This window comes from Lampetra planeri, chromosome 63 (genome assembly GCF_965212315.1).
Source record: "Lampetra planeri chromosome 63, kcLamPlan1.2.h2, whole genome shotgun sequence".
Lineage (NCBI taxonomy): Eukaryota > Metazoa > Chordata > Hyperoartia > Petromyzontiformes > Petromyzontidae > Lampetra > Lampetra planeri.
In genome coordinates this window covers 2,457,790-2,477,787 of record NC_136169.1, presented here as the reverse complement: position 1 = coordinate 2,477,787, position 19,998 = coordinate 2,457,790, and the positions used below count along the sequence as shown (strand labels likewise).

Below are 19,998 nucleotides of genomic sequence, written 5' to 3'. Positions count from 1 at the left end.
GGAACTTACGAGGGAGCCTGGAATATTCCATGGAGGCTAACCAGGATTGGTGGAAACGTACCACGTGACCCGGGTATTAAATAGTGGTGGAGACGAACGACACGTGGTCAGAACGGAAACGAACGGAGGAAGGGGGCCACGCGGGAGCGGGGCTCTGGGTTGCCACGTGGCGGTGCGTCTCTATCTATCCCTCTCACGCTGCCTGTCAGCAGCGTGAAGGAAAGCTGCAATGCAAGTTGAATAAAAGACCGGATTTCAGAAGTCGCCTCAACGACCTTTATTACACATGTGTTTTATGATGCAATGTGAATTCAACGTTCGTGTGCTAAGTTGCGTTGCCATTAGAGACGTTACACTCGACCAAAAACCCGGAGAGAAAGACAAAGATAAAAGCAGCGCTACAAAGGATTCAACAAAAGCTTCACCGCCCACTCTCGTCACCGGATAAGAAGTTGCGTGCGACTGCATCCCACTACGTCATCACGTCACCCAACACGAGGAGATAATATTCCCGCAATGATTTGATGTTCAGGCACCAAATTGACACTTTTTTTTGTTGCACGGCATCAAGTTTGCACTAACCACACGTGATTTCTTTAGGGGACGTCCATAAATGACGTCACGCGATTTTTGACGATTTTTGACCCCCCTCCCCCCCCCCCTAGTCACACGGCGTCACAAAAAGTCAGACCCCCCCCCCCTCGAATATGACGTTACAAAGCTCTGCCCCCCATCCCAAAATAAAACATGCTTCAAATCGCTTTAAACTATTGTCATTGAAGTGCGTATTTAATGTGGCGCTGCACTCTGATGTTGTAGGAGAAAACATTAATAAAAAAGTCTATTTAATTAAGTAGAACGTGTTGTTTGTATTTATTTAAAGTTGCGCATTTTGATGTGACGTCACATTTCTCAAACAACCCCCCCCCCCTTTCGTCACACATCGTCACACATGTCTGACCCCCCCCCCCCCCCCTAGGTGCGTGACGTCTTTTATGGACGGCCCCGAACCTTAAACACCCAGTCGTTCATAAAAGTTGAAGGCGGTACAGTACTATAGTAATAGAGCAAGTGCAGAATCACCGAAGCGGAACCCCCCCCCCCACCCTTCGTCACACATCGTCACAAATGTCTGACCCCACCCCCCAATAGGTGTGTGACGTCATTTATGGACGGCCCCTTAGAACTGCGTGTTCTGTCCTCCACAACAGCTGAGAACCAGGGTGTGGTGATTGTGAAACGGCAAAAACTTGATTTCAAAGTTTCGATGTAAAGCTTTCGTGACTGCAGGGATTCATCTTCTTGGTTCTTTCGGTAAAGTCACGTAGAAGGGAAATAATAAAATAAATTTAACATAATAAAATACAATTCTCACGACGTTTCGGCTACAACGCAAGCAGCCTTCCTCAGGTGAAGAATGAAACACCACCAAGCTTGGAGCGTATATTTAAGCTGGGTTGGAGGGGGAAGGAGAGCGCCTTGACAAAATAATTTGCATATCAAGAGGAATTTAGCATATTTATTGGAAATACTCTGTGGTTCTGCGTGTTCTTCAGAAAGGCACACCTGCCAACCCACACGGTTTACCCCGTATTCTTGTACATGGAAATTGAATTTTCAGGTTCACACGGCGTAACAGCCGTTTCAAATATTTTTTTTCTCCCCCTCCCCACCCTCCCCACCCAGCCCCTCCCTCCCCACCCTCCCCACCCAGCCCCACCCTCCCCACCCAGCCCCTCCCCACCCTCCCCACCTAGCCCATCCCTCCCCACCCTCCCCACCCCACCCACCCCACCCTCCCCACCCAGCCCCTCCCCACCCTCCCCACCCAGCCCCTCCCTCCCCACCATCCCCTCCCCACCCAGCCCCTCCCCACCCTCCCCACCCAGCCCCTCCCCACCCTCCCCACCCAGCCCCTCCCCACCCTCCCCACCTAGCCCCTCCCCACCCAGCCCCTCCCTGCACGACGGACGGACACAATAATCCCCTGTGGGCTGGTGTAACCAGGAGGTTCCTACCAGTATAAAACCCGCACATGGGCTTGCCTGTGGCTATCAGCAGTGCACATTTTGAACGTGGTTGGTAACAGCAGCAGGAGTTGGGATAGAAACCGCGAACCTCCTGCGTACCTGGTGAGGTGGTTAACATCTCGCACACGATGGATTCCAAATACATCCCCGTTGCCCGTGACCTGTGTTTTGGATTAGTGTGCTGATCTTAAAGGTGCATTGAAAAATTATAATACTCCGACTGATGCTCCTGCTGCTGTGGAGTGACTCATGCAGCCAGCTATGGCTGCAGGGTTTTTGGTAGTACATGTTTATGTCATTTATTGTGAAAATTCCGTCACAGTTCCTATTAACACTGTTTCATTGCTTTCATGGCTTTATTTTGGTGATTTCGAAAAGTGTATTGGTTTGGCCATGTTTGTTTGTTGTAGTACAGAGTAAGACTGATGGCCTTAATCTAAGTTGTCTTGTGGTTGTTGTTGTTGCTTGACTTGCATCCCACTGGGATATTTGCACACAGCGTTGGTGTACGGTGGTTTTTCTGCAATATTTTGCTGTCCTTTCTTAGATTTTCTGTTTGCACTTAGTCACTTTAAGATGTTTTTTGTTCATGTTTTTGTTTGTTGCGGTTGCACCCGATTCAAGAGCCGAATGGCTCACAGGGCTATACCTAATACATGAACTTGAACTTGATCATGGAATTTAAATCGTAATCGTTTTTTAATTTAATTAAAGGTATGTACTGCAAACTGCTGTTGGAGACATCATTTTTCGTGCGAATTGGTTATTGTGAACAGTTGTCAGCTACGATTATTCGGTTTTATTTTTGCCCTTAAAGATTTGAATTGCTATTATTAATTGGTTCGTTTACTTTATGTAAATACATATTTTTAGTTTAAATTGTGATATCGTAATGTAAGTATCCTAAAGTAATTGATTCACATTCAGCAACCACAAAATATTCGAAACCTTCAGTTAATGTTTTGTTTTGTTTCTGTACGTAGTTTTTATTTATGATCAGCTCAGTCTTTAGTATTTGCCCAACAATAAGCCGTTCTTAAAACACAATAGAAAGGCTGGAATCTAAATCGAATCTGTCAAATCATGGAAAGCGAATCGATTATGGAATCAACTCCATTCTTTCAATGGGAATCGCCCATCTGCGGTAGTGAACGCGCCACTCGGAATCGCCTTAAGCGATTAACAAAAAACGCCGCGACAGCCGGAGTCGATTTCGATTTGTACCGCTTCGCGGACGGCGAGAGAATCGAAGGGCGGGAATCGGAAGCTCTAACTGGTGACTGAATCGATTAGCTCAGGCGAAAGCTGTGATTTTGCGGCGTGGTCAGATACACAGAGACAGAAACACAGAGAGACAGAGACACAGGGACACAGGGACACGGGGGCAGAGACACAGGGACACGGGGACAGAGACACAGGGACACGGGGACAGAGACACAGGGACAGAAACACAGAAACACAGAGACACGGGGACAGAGACACAGAGACAGAAACAGAGAGACAGAGACACGGAGACAGACACAGAGACACAGGTACAGAGACACGGGGACAGACAAGAGGACACGGGGACACGGGGCTCCAAACGAGAGACTCAACGGACTGAATGGTGGTAAGTCTCTAGTCACTGTCCCACTGTACACTGTCCCACTGTACACTGTCTCACTGTACACGGTCTCACTGTACACTGTCTCACTGTACACGGTCTGACTGTCCCACTGTCTCACTGTACACTGTCTCACTGTACACTGTCTCACTGTCTCACTGTCCCACTGTCCCACTGTCTCACTGTCTCTAGTCCCTGTCTCACTGTCTCACTGTCTCTAGTCACTGTCTCACTACACTGTCTCACTGTCTCACTGTCTCACTGTCCCACTGTCCCACTGTCTCACTGTCCCACTGTCTCACTGTCTCTAGTCCCTGTCTCACTGTCTCACTGTCTCTAGTCACTGTCTCACTACACTGTCTCACTGTCTGACTGTCTCACTGTCTCACTGTCTCTAGTCACTGTCTCACTACACTGTCTCACTGTCTCACTGTACACTCTCACTGTCTCTAGTCACTGTCTCACTACACTGTCTCACTGTCTGACTGTTTGACTGTCTCACTGTCTCTAGTCACTGTCTCACTGTACACTGTCTCACTGTCTGACTGTCTGACTGTCTGACTGTCTCACTGTCTCTAGTCACTGTCTCACTGTACACTGTCTCACTGTCTCACTGTCTGACTGTCTCTAGTCACTGTCTCACTGTACACTGTCCCACTGTCTCACTGTACCACTGTCTCACGTCACTGTCCCACTGTCTCACTGTACACTGTCTCACTGTACTACTGTTTCACTGTCCCACTGTCTCACTGTCTCTAGTCACTGTCTCACTGTCTCACTGTACCACTGTCTCACTATACCACTGTATCACTGTCTCGTCACTGTCTCACTGTACCACTGTCTCACTGTACCACTGTCTCTAGTCATTGTCTCACTGTCCCACTGTCTCACTGTACACTGTCTCACTGTCCCACTGTCTCACTGTCCCACTGTCTCACTGTCCCACTGTCTCAATGTCTCACTGTCTCACTGTCCCACTGTCTCACTGTCCCACTGTCTCACTGTCCCACTATCACACTGTCCCACTGTCTCACTGTCCCACTGTCTCACTATCCCACTGTCTCACTGTCCCACTGTCTCACTATCCCACTGTCTCTCTGTCCCACTGTCTCACTGTCCCACTGTCTCACTGCCCCACTGTCTCACTGTCCCACTGTCTCACTGTCCCACTGTCTCACTGTCTCACTGTCCCACTATCACACTGTCCCACTGTCTCACTATCCCACTGTCTCACTGTCCCACTGTCTTACTATCCCACTGTCTCACTGTCTCACTGTCCCACTATCACACTGTCCCACTGTCTCACTGTCCCACTGTCTCACTATCCCACTCTCACTGTACCACTGTCTCACTATCCCACTGTCTCACTGTACACTGTCTCACTGTCTCTAGTCACTGTCCCACTGTACACTGTCTCCCTGTCTCCACAGACGCCGCTGGCAGTGTGAGGATGAAGCTGCCGCTCCGCGTGGCCCTGGCGGGCTGCGTCCTGGCGCTGTGCGGGGCGCTCTACGCCCTGGGCTGGAGCTCTACTCTCCTCTTCGAGTTCAAGGGAGGAGGAGGTGGAGGAGGTGGTGGTGGAGGAGATGGAGGAGGAGGTGGAGGGGTCAAGGTGTTGAGCCGCGACCTTCACCTGCACGGTGCCGGGGCTCAGCCGCCCGTCTTGGGCGTCAGGTACCAGACGGAGTCCGTGCGAGGTGGCGGCCATTTTATTTTTGTTACTGCTGCTACTGCACGCATTCATTTAGCTCACTCGGTCTGTCGTCGTTGTTGTTGTCGTATCCTCAAATCTTGTAACTCAATTTGAACCCACTTCCCAATGTGGTATCGACTGCAAACTTGGTATACTTATGTCATACTGGTGACAATACTATATTCTATCATAATAAATCCAAGACATATTTTTAAAACATTTTTACACGCTTTTATTTAACTTACTATGTGTGTTGTCGTATCCTCAAATCTTGTAACTCAATTTCAACCGTATTCCCAATGTCGTATCGACTGCAAACTTGGTATAGGTATGTCATACTGATGACAATACTATATTCTATCATTAAAAAATAAAAAATATATATTTTTAAACAATCTTTTTAACGGCTCTAATTGTCCACGATCAACTGACGTTGCCTGTAAATCACCACGTGGTCCCTGACGTCATGGCAAGCCTCGGGGAGCCACGCCCAGGGGCGGGGGGTGTGGAAGGAGGGGAGGGGCGATGGGGGAAGGGGGCAGGGGGAGGGGCAGCTCGGACAGTACATTTCATTAATGCGTGTTTTTAAAAAGTATTTTTAAATATTTTTTATTATTACATGCTTTCATTTGACTCACTCCGTCTGTTATTGTTGTTGTTGTATCCGCAAATCTTGTAACTCAATTTTAACCCACTTCCCAATGTGGTATCGACTACAAACTTGGTATACTTATGCCATACTGTTGACAATACAATATTCTATCATGGAAAAAAAAATTAAACAATCTTTTTTTACACGTTATGTTTCGGCTTGGGTCTAATTGTCCACGCTCAACTGACGTTGGCTGTAAATCACCACGGGCCCCTTACGTTATGGCAAGCTTCGGGGCCACTTCCTGGAGTCGTGGAGTTCTGCCATTACTAGTACGGTACATTTCATGAAAGCGTGTTTTTAAAAAGTATTTATTAATATTACTTAAAAATGTTTATACAAATAACGAAGACGTCATTATTTTAATTCCTGTGCGTGTGCAGAGGGAATACGAATTATACTGGTAGGAACCTCCTGGTTACACCAGCCCACAGGAGATGATTGTGTCCGTCGTGCAGGGAGTGGCTGGGTTTAGGAGGGGAGGGTGGGGAGGGGCTGGGTGGGGAGGGTGGGGAGGGGCTGGGTGGGGAGGGAGGGGCTGGGTGAGGGGTGGGAGGGGTAGGCTGGGTGGGGAGGGGCTGGTCACCCCGTGGTGCCCTTATAAAATTCAACGTTTAACCTTCTCACGCCGGCTTGTGCCCGCCCTCACAGTCGGGCATATTTGCGGAATACACCACGCCGCCGTTGACCCTGGCCATTGACCGAGCAACTCAACGTTCCTACCAGCTCCCTCCGCAGGAATGTGTTTGACATGTAAAACGGTTTTTTTATTTAATTTAACGTAGAAATTCGATACGCGCTCGTACATGCACGCGCGTTGCGCACGCCGGACTTATTTCGCGCCGTACGTAGCCAACCGCGCACAGCCGGACGGAACCTTAAATACTCTTAGGTTTTTTCGGTAAAGTCACGTAGGTTAAACTTTTTTTAAAATAAAAATTAATGAAAGTAACATAAAAATCATGACGTTTCAGAGGCAACACAAGCTTCTGTCTTCAGGTGGAACCGTCACAGCACGCTCGTTGCGGCTGAAGCTGCTGCTAGTCTACATAACAAACGACTAAGCCTTTGTTATGTAGACCGGTTGAGAGGGGGAGGTGCCAGAGTTGTTAAGGTGCGGTTAAATTTCGATTTAAAGCTTTCGTGACTGCAGGGATTCATCTTGGTTCTTTCGGTAAAGTCACGTAGAAGGGAAATAATAAAATAATAAAAATAAAACATAATAAAATAATTCTCACCACGTTTCGGCTGCTTGCGTTGTGGCCGAAACGTCGTGAGAATAATTTTATTATGTTTAATTTTTATTATTTTATTATTTCCCTTCTACGTGACTTTACCGAAAGAACCAAGAAGAAGGTGCGGTTACTTTTTTTTAACCTACGTGACTTTACCCGAAAAAACCCTAAGAGTATGAATCCTTGCAGTCACGAAAGCTTCAAATCTGGAACCTTAAATGTCGCCCGCCGTTTCGCAGCGAGCGCTTGCGGCAGCAGCAGCGGCGGCGGCGCGCGTCCGAGACGATGCACGTGGCAGTGGTGGCGTGCGGCCAGCGGGTGAACGAGACGCTGGTCATGGCCAAGTCGGCCGTGCTCTTCAGCCGCAAGCACCTGCACTTCCACATTTTCGCCGAGCTGCAACTCCACCGCAGTTTCGCCGAAAGCGTACGTTGCACGATGCCCCCCCCCCCCCTCCACCACCACCACCACGCCCGTTGATCCGGCTCCTGCCCCGGCAGTCTGGCTACGGCTCTGCGGGGTGACGAGACGTTGAACTGCCTCGCCTGGTACAGTACAACCTCTGGTCACGACCATAATTCGTTCCATAACTTTGGTCGTAACCCGATTTGGTCGTGGTCAGAAGCGTTCGTGACCAGAAGTTCTACTGTATACGGTTTGAGGTCGTGCGGTTTGATCCCCACCCCAGAGGTCGCAAACGGGTTTTGATTCCTTACCCGTACCCGTACCCGGCCGCACCAGGGTCGCAAATGGGTACCCGTACCCGTACCCGGCCGGGTACAGGTAGCCGTATCCTACCCGTACCCGTAACCTACCCGAAATGAGTGACAAACGGTGACTCACCAGTGACTCACGGCCTACCCGTATCCGGCCGCACCAGGGTCGCAAACGGCTACCCGTACACGGCCGGGTACGGGTAGCCGGGTATCGGGTAGGGTACGGGTATCGGGTACCCGATTGCGACCTCTGCCCCACCCTGACCCCCGCTGTATATTTGGAGTTTGAGTGTTCTACCCGCGGTCGCGTGGATTCTTATACGTGTCCTCCGGAATTTACCTACACATTTAGCAACGTGCATTGAGGTTATTGAGATTATTTTGGTCCTATAGATGCCCAAATGATGGGCCGCTTTGTGGCCGATATCCATCTCCGCGTGATGATCCCCCTATAATATGAGGCCAGGTCACTTCTAAAAAACGAGCGAATAGCCCCCCAAATTCCTTTGTCAAGGCGCTCTTCCCCCCCTAACCCAGCTTAAATATACGCTGCCAAGCTTGGCGGTGTTCATTCAGACGCTGTCTTTCCGACAGATCTTCGTCTTGATCGTGTCGCGGGAGTGAGGAAACGGCTCGTCGCTCGTGTCTCCCCCCAGCTCGACTCGTGGCCGGACGAGTATCGGAGGAAGTACAACTTCTCCGTGTACCCCATCACGTTTCCCAAGGAGTACGCCGAAGAGTGGCGACAGCTGTTCAAGCCCTGCGCCTCCCAGCGCCTCTTCCTGCCTGTGAGAGACCACCGTGTCCGCACTCGCAACATTTAGTGCACTGATCTTAAAGGTGCATTGAAAAATGTTGATACTCCGACTGATGCTCCTGCTCTATGGGAACCTCATTTGCCAGTAAAAATATGATAATTGGTTCTTTACCCTTCTATCTGGCAACAAAACTGACACCTTTTTACAAGGAGTCATGTTTGCATAGACCGCAATACCTGCAGTCATAATACAAACGAAAGAACATAATCTTCTTGGTTCTTTCGGTAAAGTCACGGGTTGGACCAGATGACGCCAAAAGGCGCCTTTTGGTGTCATCTGGTCCAACCCATGTGAGACTAGGCTCTAAGGAAAGCTGTCTCGGGTGTGGACCAATCAACTTTAAGGACAGTGCACATTATCAGAGTTATGTTCTTTCGTTTGTATTATGACTGCAGGTATTGCGGTCTATGCAAACATGACTCCTTGTAAAAAGGTGTCAGTTTTGTTGCCAGATAGAAGGGTAAAGAACTAATTATGATGCTCCTGCTGTTGTGGAGTGACTCATGCAGTCAGCTATGGCTGCAGGGTTTTTGGTAGTACATGTTGTTTATGTTGGTTATTGTGAAAATTCGGTCACAGTTCCTATGACCACTGTTTCATTGCTTTTATGGCTTTAGTTTGGTGATTTTCGAAAAGTTTTTTGGTTTGGCCATGTTTGTTTGTTGTAGTACAGAGTTAGACTGATGGCCTTAATCTAAGTTGTCTTGTGGTTGTTGTTGTTGTTTGACTTGCATCCCACTGAGATTTTTGCACACAGCGTTGGTGTACGGTGTTTTTTCTGCGATATTTTGCTGTCTTTTCTTGGATTATCTGTTTGCACTTAGTCACATATTCACTATAAGATATTGTCTTGTTCATGTTTTAGTTTTTTTGTTTGTTGCCGTTGCACCCGATTCAAGAGCCCAATGGCTCACAGGGCTATACCTAATACACGAACTTGAACCACTTGCCCGGCTCAGACTCTGCTGACCGACGTGGACTCTCTCCTCTACGTGGACACGGACATCCTGTTCCTGCGCGCCGTGGACGACCTGTGGGCCATGCTGCCGGAGTTCACCGCGGCGCAGGCGGCCGCCGTCGCTCCTGAGCACGAGGAGCCGCGCGTCGGCTGGTACAGCCGCTTCGCCCGGCACCCCTACTACGGCGCCACGGGCATCAACTCCGGCGTCATGCTGTTCAACCTGACGCGCGTGCGGGCCGCCACGTACAAGGTGCGCCGTGTTGACTGCCTCGCCTGGTACACGGGAGGTCGTGGGTTCGTAGAAGGTGTACGGTGTTGACTACCTCACCTGGTATACGGGGGGTCGTACAAGGGGCACGGTGTTGACTGCCTCGCCTGGTGTATGGGGGGTCGTGGGTTCGTACAAGGTGCACGGTGTTGACTACTTCGCCTGGTGCACGGGGGTTTGTAGAAGGTGCGCCGTGTTGACTGCCTCGCCTGGTGTATGGGGGGTCGTGGGTTCGTAGAAGGTGCACGGTGTTGACTACTTCGCCTGGTACACGGGAGGTCGTGGGTTTGTACAAGGTGCACGGTGTTGACTGCCTCGCCTGGTATACGGGAGATCGTAGAAGGTGCACGGTGTTGACTACGTCGCCTGGTATACAGGGGTTGGTACAAGGTGCATGGTGTTGACTACCTCACCTGGTACACGGCACGACAGCGCTCGCAGTACGATAGCGCGCAAGGCACTGTGTGTGCACGCACGTTGAACTTCTTTTGCACCGTACATAGCCAACCGTTCTCTTCGGAGGTGCTCGTATTGCCGTGCGTGCCGCTGCTGTTTGTATTTGCCGCTGCCGCTGATTTGTCTAAAGCTAAAGCCAAGCGGGGGGGGGGGGGTGTGCGCCGTCCGTGTTTTCTGTCGACGCAGAACGACATGAGCCCCGTGGAACTGCAGTGGGAAGAGATGCTCCTGCCGCTGTACAAGAAGTACAAACTGAACATCACCTGGGGGGACCAGGACCTCCTGAACATCATCTTCCACCACAATCCCGGTGAACAGCTGCTCAGAGCTCTTCGGAGGAGGGCGTCGAGAGGGAGACATGGTTTCAGTATTGCCTCGTCATTTACGAACTTGGCCATATCTATACTCTTAGTTCTTTCGGTAAAGTCACCGTGTAGGTAAAAAATGAAATTAAAATTAATAAAAATAAAACATGATAATTGGTTCTTTACCCTTCTATCTGGCAACAAAACTGACACCTTTTTTTTTTTTTGTTGCCAGATAGAAGGGTAAAGAACCAATTATCATATTTTTACTGGCAAATGAGGTTCCCATAGTGTAAAAATAAAACACTTGATGCAGCAAATCTGGCTGTGACGGTCCCACCTGATGACGGAGACTTGTGTTGCCTCCGAAACGTCGTGATTTTATTGTTTTATTTTTATTAATTTTTACTTCATTTTTTACCTACGTGACTTTACCGAAAGAACTAAGAGTATGAATCCTTGCAGTCACGAAAGCTTCAAATCTAGAATTGGCCATATCTGCTGCATCTATAGAGAGAGCGAGAACGAGAGTGATGGTATTAAAGCAACGAGAGAGAATGTGATGCGATAAAGTGATGGGATCACGGTCATCATCATCGTTGTTGTCAGAATCATCGTTACTGCATCCTTCGACTGTGCAGCATCATGATTTAGCGTAAGTTAATTTACAAACGTTTATTTAATACTTTCATATTTATAGATTTTTTACTTTAGGTTTATTATTACCAATTTAAAAACGTTTGCGTTGTGATAATATACGCTGCCAAGCTTGGTGGTGTTCATTCAGACGCTGTCTTTCCGACAGACCTGTTCTTCACCTGAGGACGGCTGCTTGCGTTGTGGCCGAAACGTCGTGAGAATTGTATTTTATTATGTTTTATTTTTTTTATTTTATTATTTCCCTTCTACGTGACTTTTACCGAAAGAACCAAGAAGATGAATCCCTGCAGTCACGAAAGCTTTAAATCGAAATTTGTCATGTATTTATATAGGTAATTAATTTCGTAGGCCAATATCATCCGCGAATTTTATTTTGCTTTTCACGAGCATCTCCGGGGATACGTACCTCTAGCGGATAACGAGGGAATGCTCCACTCATTTACCCAGGAAAGCCTCGCTGGGACCGGGGGACTTGTTTCAAAAGGCTCCCGCTATCTTTGTCTTCATCATTTTACTTTTTAAAATCCTTTATATTAAGTTCGCTTGCTTGCTTAGGACCGTGCAAATCTTTCGGTCGTTTTTTAACCCACTTCCCGTGATCCAATCGAGCTGACATTTCCCACACAGACTCGTTGTGCGTGACAATTAATGTTCGTGAAAAAATTTTCCCAAAATGTTACACTTTTTAGGACAAAAATATTATATTTAATTACCAATTGCTTAATGGTGCAATGCAATCATCTGACCCATAGGTGGCAGCCATCTCAAGCCAGAGGACGAGAGGACTCTAGCCGCCACACATATAAAGGATTTATAGTGAAAAACTTTGTTTTTACTGGTTATACTTGTTCTTTCTTCTGTCGTTGCTTTTATCAATTTCGTTGACCCGTGGCCACTTTTTTTTACGCGAACGGAACTCTCCCTTGTCTCTGATTTATTCCTTTATTGCATTTTCAACATGAGCCCGGCACTGAGCACAAACCGCGCAGCAGAGAGGAGTGACAGAAACTTGCGCGGACGAATGTCCCGAACTCTCTGCTTGCCTGGGTTCAGAGGAGAGAGCAGGGGATTGGTCCCACAGCTCCCCCTCTCTCCTCGTGTCTCTCGCCGTCGCTCACACCCCTGGCGAAGCGAAACTTTAACTTTTTTTTTACGTTTGGCGCTACTGCAGAAATGCTCCACGTGTTTCCGTGCCGGACCACTGGATGTACGGCAGCGAAGCAAAACTTTAACTTTTTTTTTACGTTTTTACGTTTTGGCGCTACCGCAGAAATGCTCCGCGTGTTTCCGTGCGAGTGGAACTACCGACCGGACCACTGCATGTACGGCAGCAGCTGCAAGGGCGCCGACGCGCACGGGGTCTACGTCCTCCACGGGAACCGCGGAGTCTACCACGACGACAAGCAGCCGGCCTTCCGTGCCGTCTACGACGCCATCCACAACGTACGCGACACGCCAGTTCGCGTTTTGAAAGCGACGTCGCGAGCGCGTTTCGTTTGTCGTTTCGATTTTTTTTTGCGGCCGTGAATTTCTCGCGCCTCGGGTACGTTATGGCGGCGTACACCGGACGTCAAGCGGGATTGGGTGTTTGGCTGCTGATATAAATTTACACGTGGTGATGATGGTGATGATGATGAGCCGTTTCGTTGTTTTAGCTCATTAGACTTTACCTGATAAGATAGAAAAAATATATATATATTTTTTTAAATATTTTTTTTTAAGTGATTTGTTTACATTTCCTCAATTTTGCACTCTTATTGTGAAAAAAAAAGCTTGATAGCTCATAGAATTACTCCAGGATAAATAAACACATATTCAGAATATGACGCAATGGCAACGCAGCCTAATAAACAAGCAGGGAATGTGCCGCCTTCACATCTCCACCCCTCTGAGCTAAGGAGGCATTGGAGAAGCTTGGTCTTTAATTATTTAACTAAAACTAAACCACTTTTTATTTTATCAGCTAAGGCCCACTGAGCTATTTAGCTCGTTTTACCGACTTTGCGCAGGAATTGGTTACCGGTTCCCGAATTTCGGAAGCAATCACCGATTCTGAAAATGGTTTACCGGTTACCGTTTGACAACCATAGTTTTCAATTGAACATCGGGACAGGGTGTCATTCGAGATCTGAGTCGGCTGGGTGATATTCTATCAAGTTTTAATGCTGCCCAGATAGGACATTTCTTAACTGGATGTGAAATTGGTTGTCGTTATTTCTAAACTATTTTTTTTATACCATTGGAGCCTCATTTGCCAGTAAAAAATATGGTAATTGTTTTTTTACCATTCTATCTGGCAACAAAACTGACGCCTTTTTACAAGGAGTCATGTTTGCATAGACCACAATACCTGCAGCCATAATGCAAACAAAAAACATAACTCTGATAATGTATGCACTGTCCTTAAAGTTGATTGGTCCACACCCGAGACAGCTTTCCTTAGAGCCTAGTCTCACATGGTGTTGGACCAGATGACGCCAAAAGGCGCACAACTCAAAAAAGACAATGCACCATCAGAGTATGAGAGCTCGGGATAAGCATTTACACCATTGGAACCTCATATTTTTTACTGGCAAATAAGGTTCCAATGGTATATGGCCTCTTGTCACGGCAGCCCTTTGGCCCACTTCAGCAATTGTTTCTTGCTGTAGTTGTCCCACCTGATGACGGACGCTTGTGTTGCGCCCGAAACGTCATGATTTATTTCACTTTAGTAATAGGTTTTTACCCTTTCAACTGGTACAAAAACTGACACCTTTATACAAGGCATCATGTTTGCAATAACCACAACACAAGCAGTCAAAATGCAAACAAAAAGAAACGACTCTGATGATCTTCTTGGTTCTTTCGGTAAAGTCACGTAGAAGGGAAGTAATAAAATAATAAAAATAAAACATTATATTATTTTATTGCTTCCCTTCTACGTGACTTTACCGAAAGAACCAAGAAGATGAATCCCTGCAGTCACGAAAGCTTTAAATCGAAACTCTGATGATGATGATGATAATGATATGCACTGTCCTTGAAGTTGATTGGTCCACACCCGAGACAGCTTTTCTTAGAGCCTAGTCTCCATTGGTGTTGGACCAGATGGCGCCAAAAGGCGTACAACTCAAAGACAGCACACTATCAGAGTATTGAGAGCTCGGGGTAAGCATTTACACTATGAGACCTCCTTTACCAGTGGCAAAATATAGTAGTAGGTTTTTACCCTTTCAACTGGTACAAAAACTGATACCTTTATACAAGGCATCATGTTTGCAATAACCACAACACAAGCAGTCAAAATGCGAACAAAAAATCATCATCGTGCAATTTTGTTCATTTGTTGTTGTATCCTCTGCCCCCCGCCCATTCACAGTTCCCGTTTGACGAGAACCTCTTCCAGTCTCTGCTCTATCCCCTGGAGCGCGAGCTGCTCGCCACAGTGCACACTCACTGCGGACGCTCCTCACACCTCTTCACGCGCCAGCTGCAGCGCACCATGCGGGCGGTGTACGACAAGATGGGGCTGGCCTCCTAGGCGGCGCCGGCAGGGACCCCGTGCCGCGTTCTGTGTAGGCGCCGTGGGTGCGTGCGCGTGTTGGGCAGTGTGTGCGTGCGTGTGTGTGCTGTTGTGTGGGGAGTGGTAGTGTAGCGGTTAGCGCTACGCCGCGCTACGAACCCGGCGACCCGGGTTCGATTCCCGCTCACGGCGAACACCGCTGACGATTATTTGAACCGGTCCTGGGCCTCCCCTAGGTCGACTCAGCCTTAAATGAGTACCTGGTGCGGTGTGTAAACATCGCCACTGGGGAGACCAAGGCGGTCGGGCGTGGTGCTGGCCACCCACCCCCTAGTGTACCGTTCCGGCCTTCATAGGTGCTCGCTAACAGCACTTGCCCCTACAGTCTGTTAAGGCTATACGGGGGATCTTTGTTATCTTTGTGCTGTTGTGTGTGCTGTTGTTGGTAGTGTAGCGGTTAGCGCTACGCCGCGCTACGAACCCGGCCACCCGAGTTCGATTCCCGCTCACGGCCAACACCGGTGACGATTATTTGAACCGGTCCTGGGCCTCCCCTAGGTCGACTCGGCCTCAAATGAGTACCTGGTGCGGTGTGTAAACAAAGGCGGGTCGGGCGTGGTGCTGGCCACCCACCCCGTCGTGTACCGTTCCAGCCTTCATAGGTGCTTGCTAACAGAACTTGCCCCGACAGTCTGTTAAGGCTATACAGGGGATATTTGTTTGTGTACCGTACTGTTGTGTGCACTGTGTTGTGTGTACTGTGCTGTGTGTCCAGGGCTGTGTCTGTGCAGTATGCGTGGGGCCGTGTGTTGATGTGTGTGTGTGTGTGTTGGGCTGTCTAGCACGGAGAGAAGAGTGCACTTTTCGTTTTTCGTCCCAATTACATTATTTTTTTTTAATCTGCGCCATCGGAACTTCGTCGCGAGGAAGAGACACGCGGCCGTTCGGTACCCTCGGACCGGGTCGGAGTAACAGCAGCCCCTGGATGATGACGTCACCGGCGACGTGTCCAGTCGTCCGAGGTGCCCTCCCCACGCGAGCCAGAGGCAGCGGCATCGCGGGTCGAAGCGGCGTCGCCGTTTGCGAGAGAAGAAGAAACACATCGTGGGGGGGGGGGGGGGTGTGGGGTGGTTGAGATCGCCAACAGGAGACATCGTGGACCAGAGGTCGCAAACGGGTTTTAATTCCTTACCCGTACCCGGCCGCACCAGGGTCGCAAATGGGTACCCGTACCCGGGTACTCGTTCCCTACCCGTACCCTACCCGAAATGAGTGACAAACGGTTACTCACCAGTGACTCATGGCCTACCCGTACCCGGCCGCACCAGGGTCGCAAACGGGTACCCGTACCCGGCCGGGTACGGATACCCGTTCCCTACCCGTACCCTACCCGAAATGAGTGAAGCCATGTTGCAGGCGCGGGTGGGTTGATTCTAGGAACTTGAATTGTGAGAAGAGACAAGATGTTGGGAAATGAGTGCCAAACATTTACTCACCAGTGACTCACGGCCTACCCGTATCCGGCCGCACCAGGGTTGCAAACGGCTACCCGTACCCGTACCTGGCCGGGTAGCCGGGTATCGGGTAGGGTACGGGTATCGGGTACCCGGTTGCGACCTCTGTCGTGGACTACGTTTACAAAACCTTTTTTGCCTGTTTCCCAGCCGCTGCACGGAGATGCATCCGTCTGCTTTTTAAATGCCCGCCGGGTTCAAATAAGGCGGCAAAGACGCCCACCTCCGCATGTCTGTTGTGCCTCGCGTATGTGAAGGCGGGCGACTTGTCGTCTTATTTATTCCGTCAATTATCTTCTCAGCAGCTACGCTCGTGAATAGTTTGCGTTGTGCGTTGTGTTTAGTCTCGTGTGCAGAGCTCGGAACCATGTCTAACAGAGAGGGGTGGTTCTTGGCTAGAAACATTGCCTGGCATTTCATCAGCATCGGCTCAAGCGCAAGCCTTGCTGATGAGACATTTAATGTCGAAATACCAGCCCAGAGCTTTGCTTGTGTTGAACCAATGCTGCTAAAATGATGCCCTCCCAGAAGGCCGTGCGGCTGATAGAATGTGTAAAATACTTTTAGATTATTTTTTTACGTGGAGGGACAGATATATATATATATATTTGTAATATAAATGGGCACATGTAAGTTCATCGAAATGTGTGTCACGTGAAAATATTCCACATTGCCTTCATAGCATATCGATTGAGTTGCTGTTGCGTATGCCACCTGCCTGGGTTTATTCCCTGCCAAGTCAGTAAGTTGGTGTCTGTGTTTGGGTGGCAGCAAATGATTTGTACGGAGATCTGGTACCAGTATTGTGTTGAACTTTATGACGGTAAACTGCACGGTTTTCACAGACCAGGGCTGTCTACCGTGAAACGCCACGGTGGCTAGGAGATGTTTACTCCCTCGCCTAGTATGCAGGAGGTCGTGGGTTCGATCCCGACCCTGATGCCTGTTGTATATTTGGAGTTTGCATATTCCCTCTCCCTGTGGTCGTGTAGATTTTTTTTCCTCCGGACGCCTCCGGTTTTAACCTCCAGATTTAGAAACATGCGTTTAAGAGTATCTGGCGGCTATAAATGTCCACGCGATAAGCCGTCACCTCGTTCGGCTATGAGTTGTGATGATAGCCAGGTCATAATCAGGTCGCTCAGTGGGCCTTACCTGGTCAAAACACATTCCTGCTGCGGAGGGAGCTGGTAGGAACGTTGGGTTGCTCGGTCAATGGCCAGGGTCAACGGTGGTGTGGTGTATTCCGCAAATATGGCCGACTGAGGGTGGGCACAAGCCGGCGTGAGTAGGTTAAACGTTGAGTTTTATAAGGGCACTACGGGGTGACCAGCCCCTCCCCACCCAGCCCCACCCCCCACCCAGCCCCACCCTCCCCACCCAGCCCCGCCCCACCCTCCCCACCCAGCCCCTCCCCACCCTCCCCACCCAGCCCCTCCCCACCCTCCCCACCCAGCCCCTCCCTCCCCACCCAGCCCCTCCCTGCACGACGGACGGACACAATAATCCCCTGTGGGCTTGTGTAACCAGGAGGTTCCTACCAGTAAAATAGCTACGTAGCTCAGTGGGCCTTACCTGGTCAAATAAATAGTTGTGTAAGTATGTTTGGCGATGGTCTGTGCATCGCAGCAGCCATTGGCATTTGCGTGTGATCACGCGGTGGCTCGGTGTGCCACACACTGCTCCAGGGACTCTTCTACTTACGCACATTCAACTTACGAACTTCCAGAGATACGAACAAACCTGTCCCCGTATGTCCAGTTGCCTCTGCTGCACAATAGATGGCGGTGGTGGCATCTACATCTGCGGACAGAACATGAATCGAGTGGCATCTACAGGAGATTATAGAACTTTTAAAGCCATTCCTCGTGTTTATTGTACACGCCGTACAACGTGTTTGTAATCGACAGGAGTGAAGTTTGGACTTACGAGCACATCGACGCACGAACTTACCTCTGGAATTTCGATTTAAAGCTTTCGTGACTGCAGGATTCATCTTCTTGGTTCTTTCGGTAAAGTCACGCAGAAGGGAAATAATAAAATTATAATAAAACATTATAAAATAATTCTCACAAATTATTTGATTATGTTTTATTAACAAAATAATTCTCACAAATTACTTTATTATGTTTTATTTTTATTAATAAAATAATTCTCACAAATTATTTGATTGTTTTATTTTTATTAATAAAATAATTCTCACAAATTATTTGATTATGTTTACTTTTTATTAATAAAATAATTCTCACAAATTATTTTATTATGTTTTATTTTTATTATTTCCCTTCGGTGTGACTTTACCGAAAGAACCAAGAAGATTACCTCTGGAACCTAACCAGTTCGTAAGTAAAGGAGTCCCCTGTATAGGTCCAATGCATTTCTGTTCTGATGGTCGAGTGCCTTACGTTGTTGTTCAGGCTGTTACAGTGTTATCGTTACACAAGGTATGACTGCCCTCTGTCGAGAGAGAGATCGATGCCGCTGTCAGAGAGAACTTGAGCACAGGGCGTTCCAAATGCCGAGAGCTCAATTGGGGATTCAGCCACTCCCGGATCAACCCTCGTTCGACGTCGCAGCCTGGTCATTGTCGGCTGCGACAAAAGACACACACCATTGGAACCTCATTTGCCCGTAAAAAATATGATAATTGGTTTTTTTACCCTTCTATCTGGCAACAAAACTGACACCTTTTTTACAAGGAGTCATGTTTGCATAGACCACAATACCTGCAGCCGTAATGCAAAAAAAAAACATAACTTTGAAGTTGATTGGTCCACACCCATAGCAGCTTTCCTTAGAGCCTAGTCTCACATGTGCCTTTTGGCGTCATCTGGTCCAACCCATGTGAGACTAGGCTCTAAGGAAAGCTGTCTCGGGTGTGGACCAATCAACTTCAAGGACAGTGCATACATTATCAGAGTGGTTTTTTTTGTTTGCATTATGGCTGCAGGTATTGTGGTCTGTGCAAACATGACTCCTCGTAAAAAAAAGTGTCAGTTTTGTTGCCAGATAGAAGGGTAAAAAACCAATTATCATAATTTTTTACTGGCAAATGAGGTTCAAATGGTGAAGATTGTATTGTTTTTTTTGCAGCCATGGGACATGAAACGGATGGTTGTTTTGTTGTTGTAAATTGCTACGTAACGTAGTAATCTTGACATTCCAAAACGTACGTGGCCTTTGATCAGCTCTTTGCTGTGTCGTCTTTTAAATTGTCTTGCAAATGCCATCGTCCTCAAGTTGGCCAAAACATCCCAATATAGGACCACAGATCTTGGGCAACTTGCGCGTTCAAAACGCCGCGGTGTGTTTATTTTTTTCCTGTCCGCAAATTCGCATGCATTACGCTTTATCAAAAAAATAAAACATTACAGTGTTATTACAATACGCAAGACCGGCTCTGCTTGGAGTTCGTCCGTGTTCGACGCTGGGCGCAGCCGTTGTGGAGGCAGCGGCGATGGTTTGGTTGATCGGGACGACTGTTGGCCAGAGGTCGCAAACGGGTTTTGATTCCTTACCCGTACCCGGCCGCACCAGGGTCACAAACGGGTACCCGTACCCTACCCGATACCCGGCTACCCG

At 48.4% G+C, this 19,998-nt stretch overlaps 1 protein-coding gene across 1 annotated transcript; it reads left to right on the top strand.

Moving 5' to 3' along the window:
- The first annotated feature begins 3,243 nt into the window (after nucleotides 1–3,243).
- Nucleotides 3,244–16,004, top strand: LOC144736920 (glucoside xylosyltransferase 1-like). Its single transcript, XM_078619603.1, has 8 exons — nucleotides 3,244–3,639; nucleotides 5,064–5,307; nucleotides 7,453–7,639; nucleotides 8,586–8,717; nucleotides 9,707–9,958; nucleotides 10,619–10,742; nucleotides 12,668–12,840; nucleotides 14,759–16,004. The coding sequence occupies exons 2-8, from the start codon at nucleotides 5,084–5,086 to the stop codon at nucleotides 14,918–14,920; spliced, it is 1,254 nt and encodes a 417-aa protein (XP_078475729.1). The 5' UTR covers nucleotides 3,244–3,639; nucleotides 5,064–5,083; the 3' UTR covers nucleotides 14,921–16,004.
- Nucleotides 16,005–19,998: the final 3,994 nt, after the last annotated feature.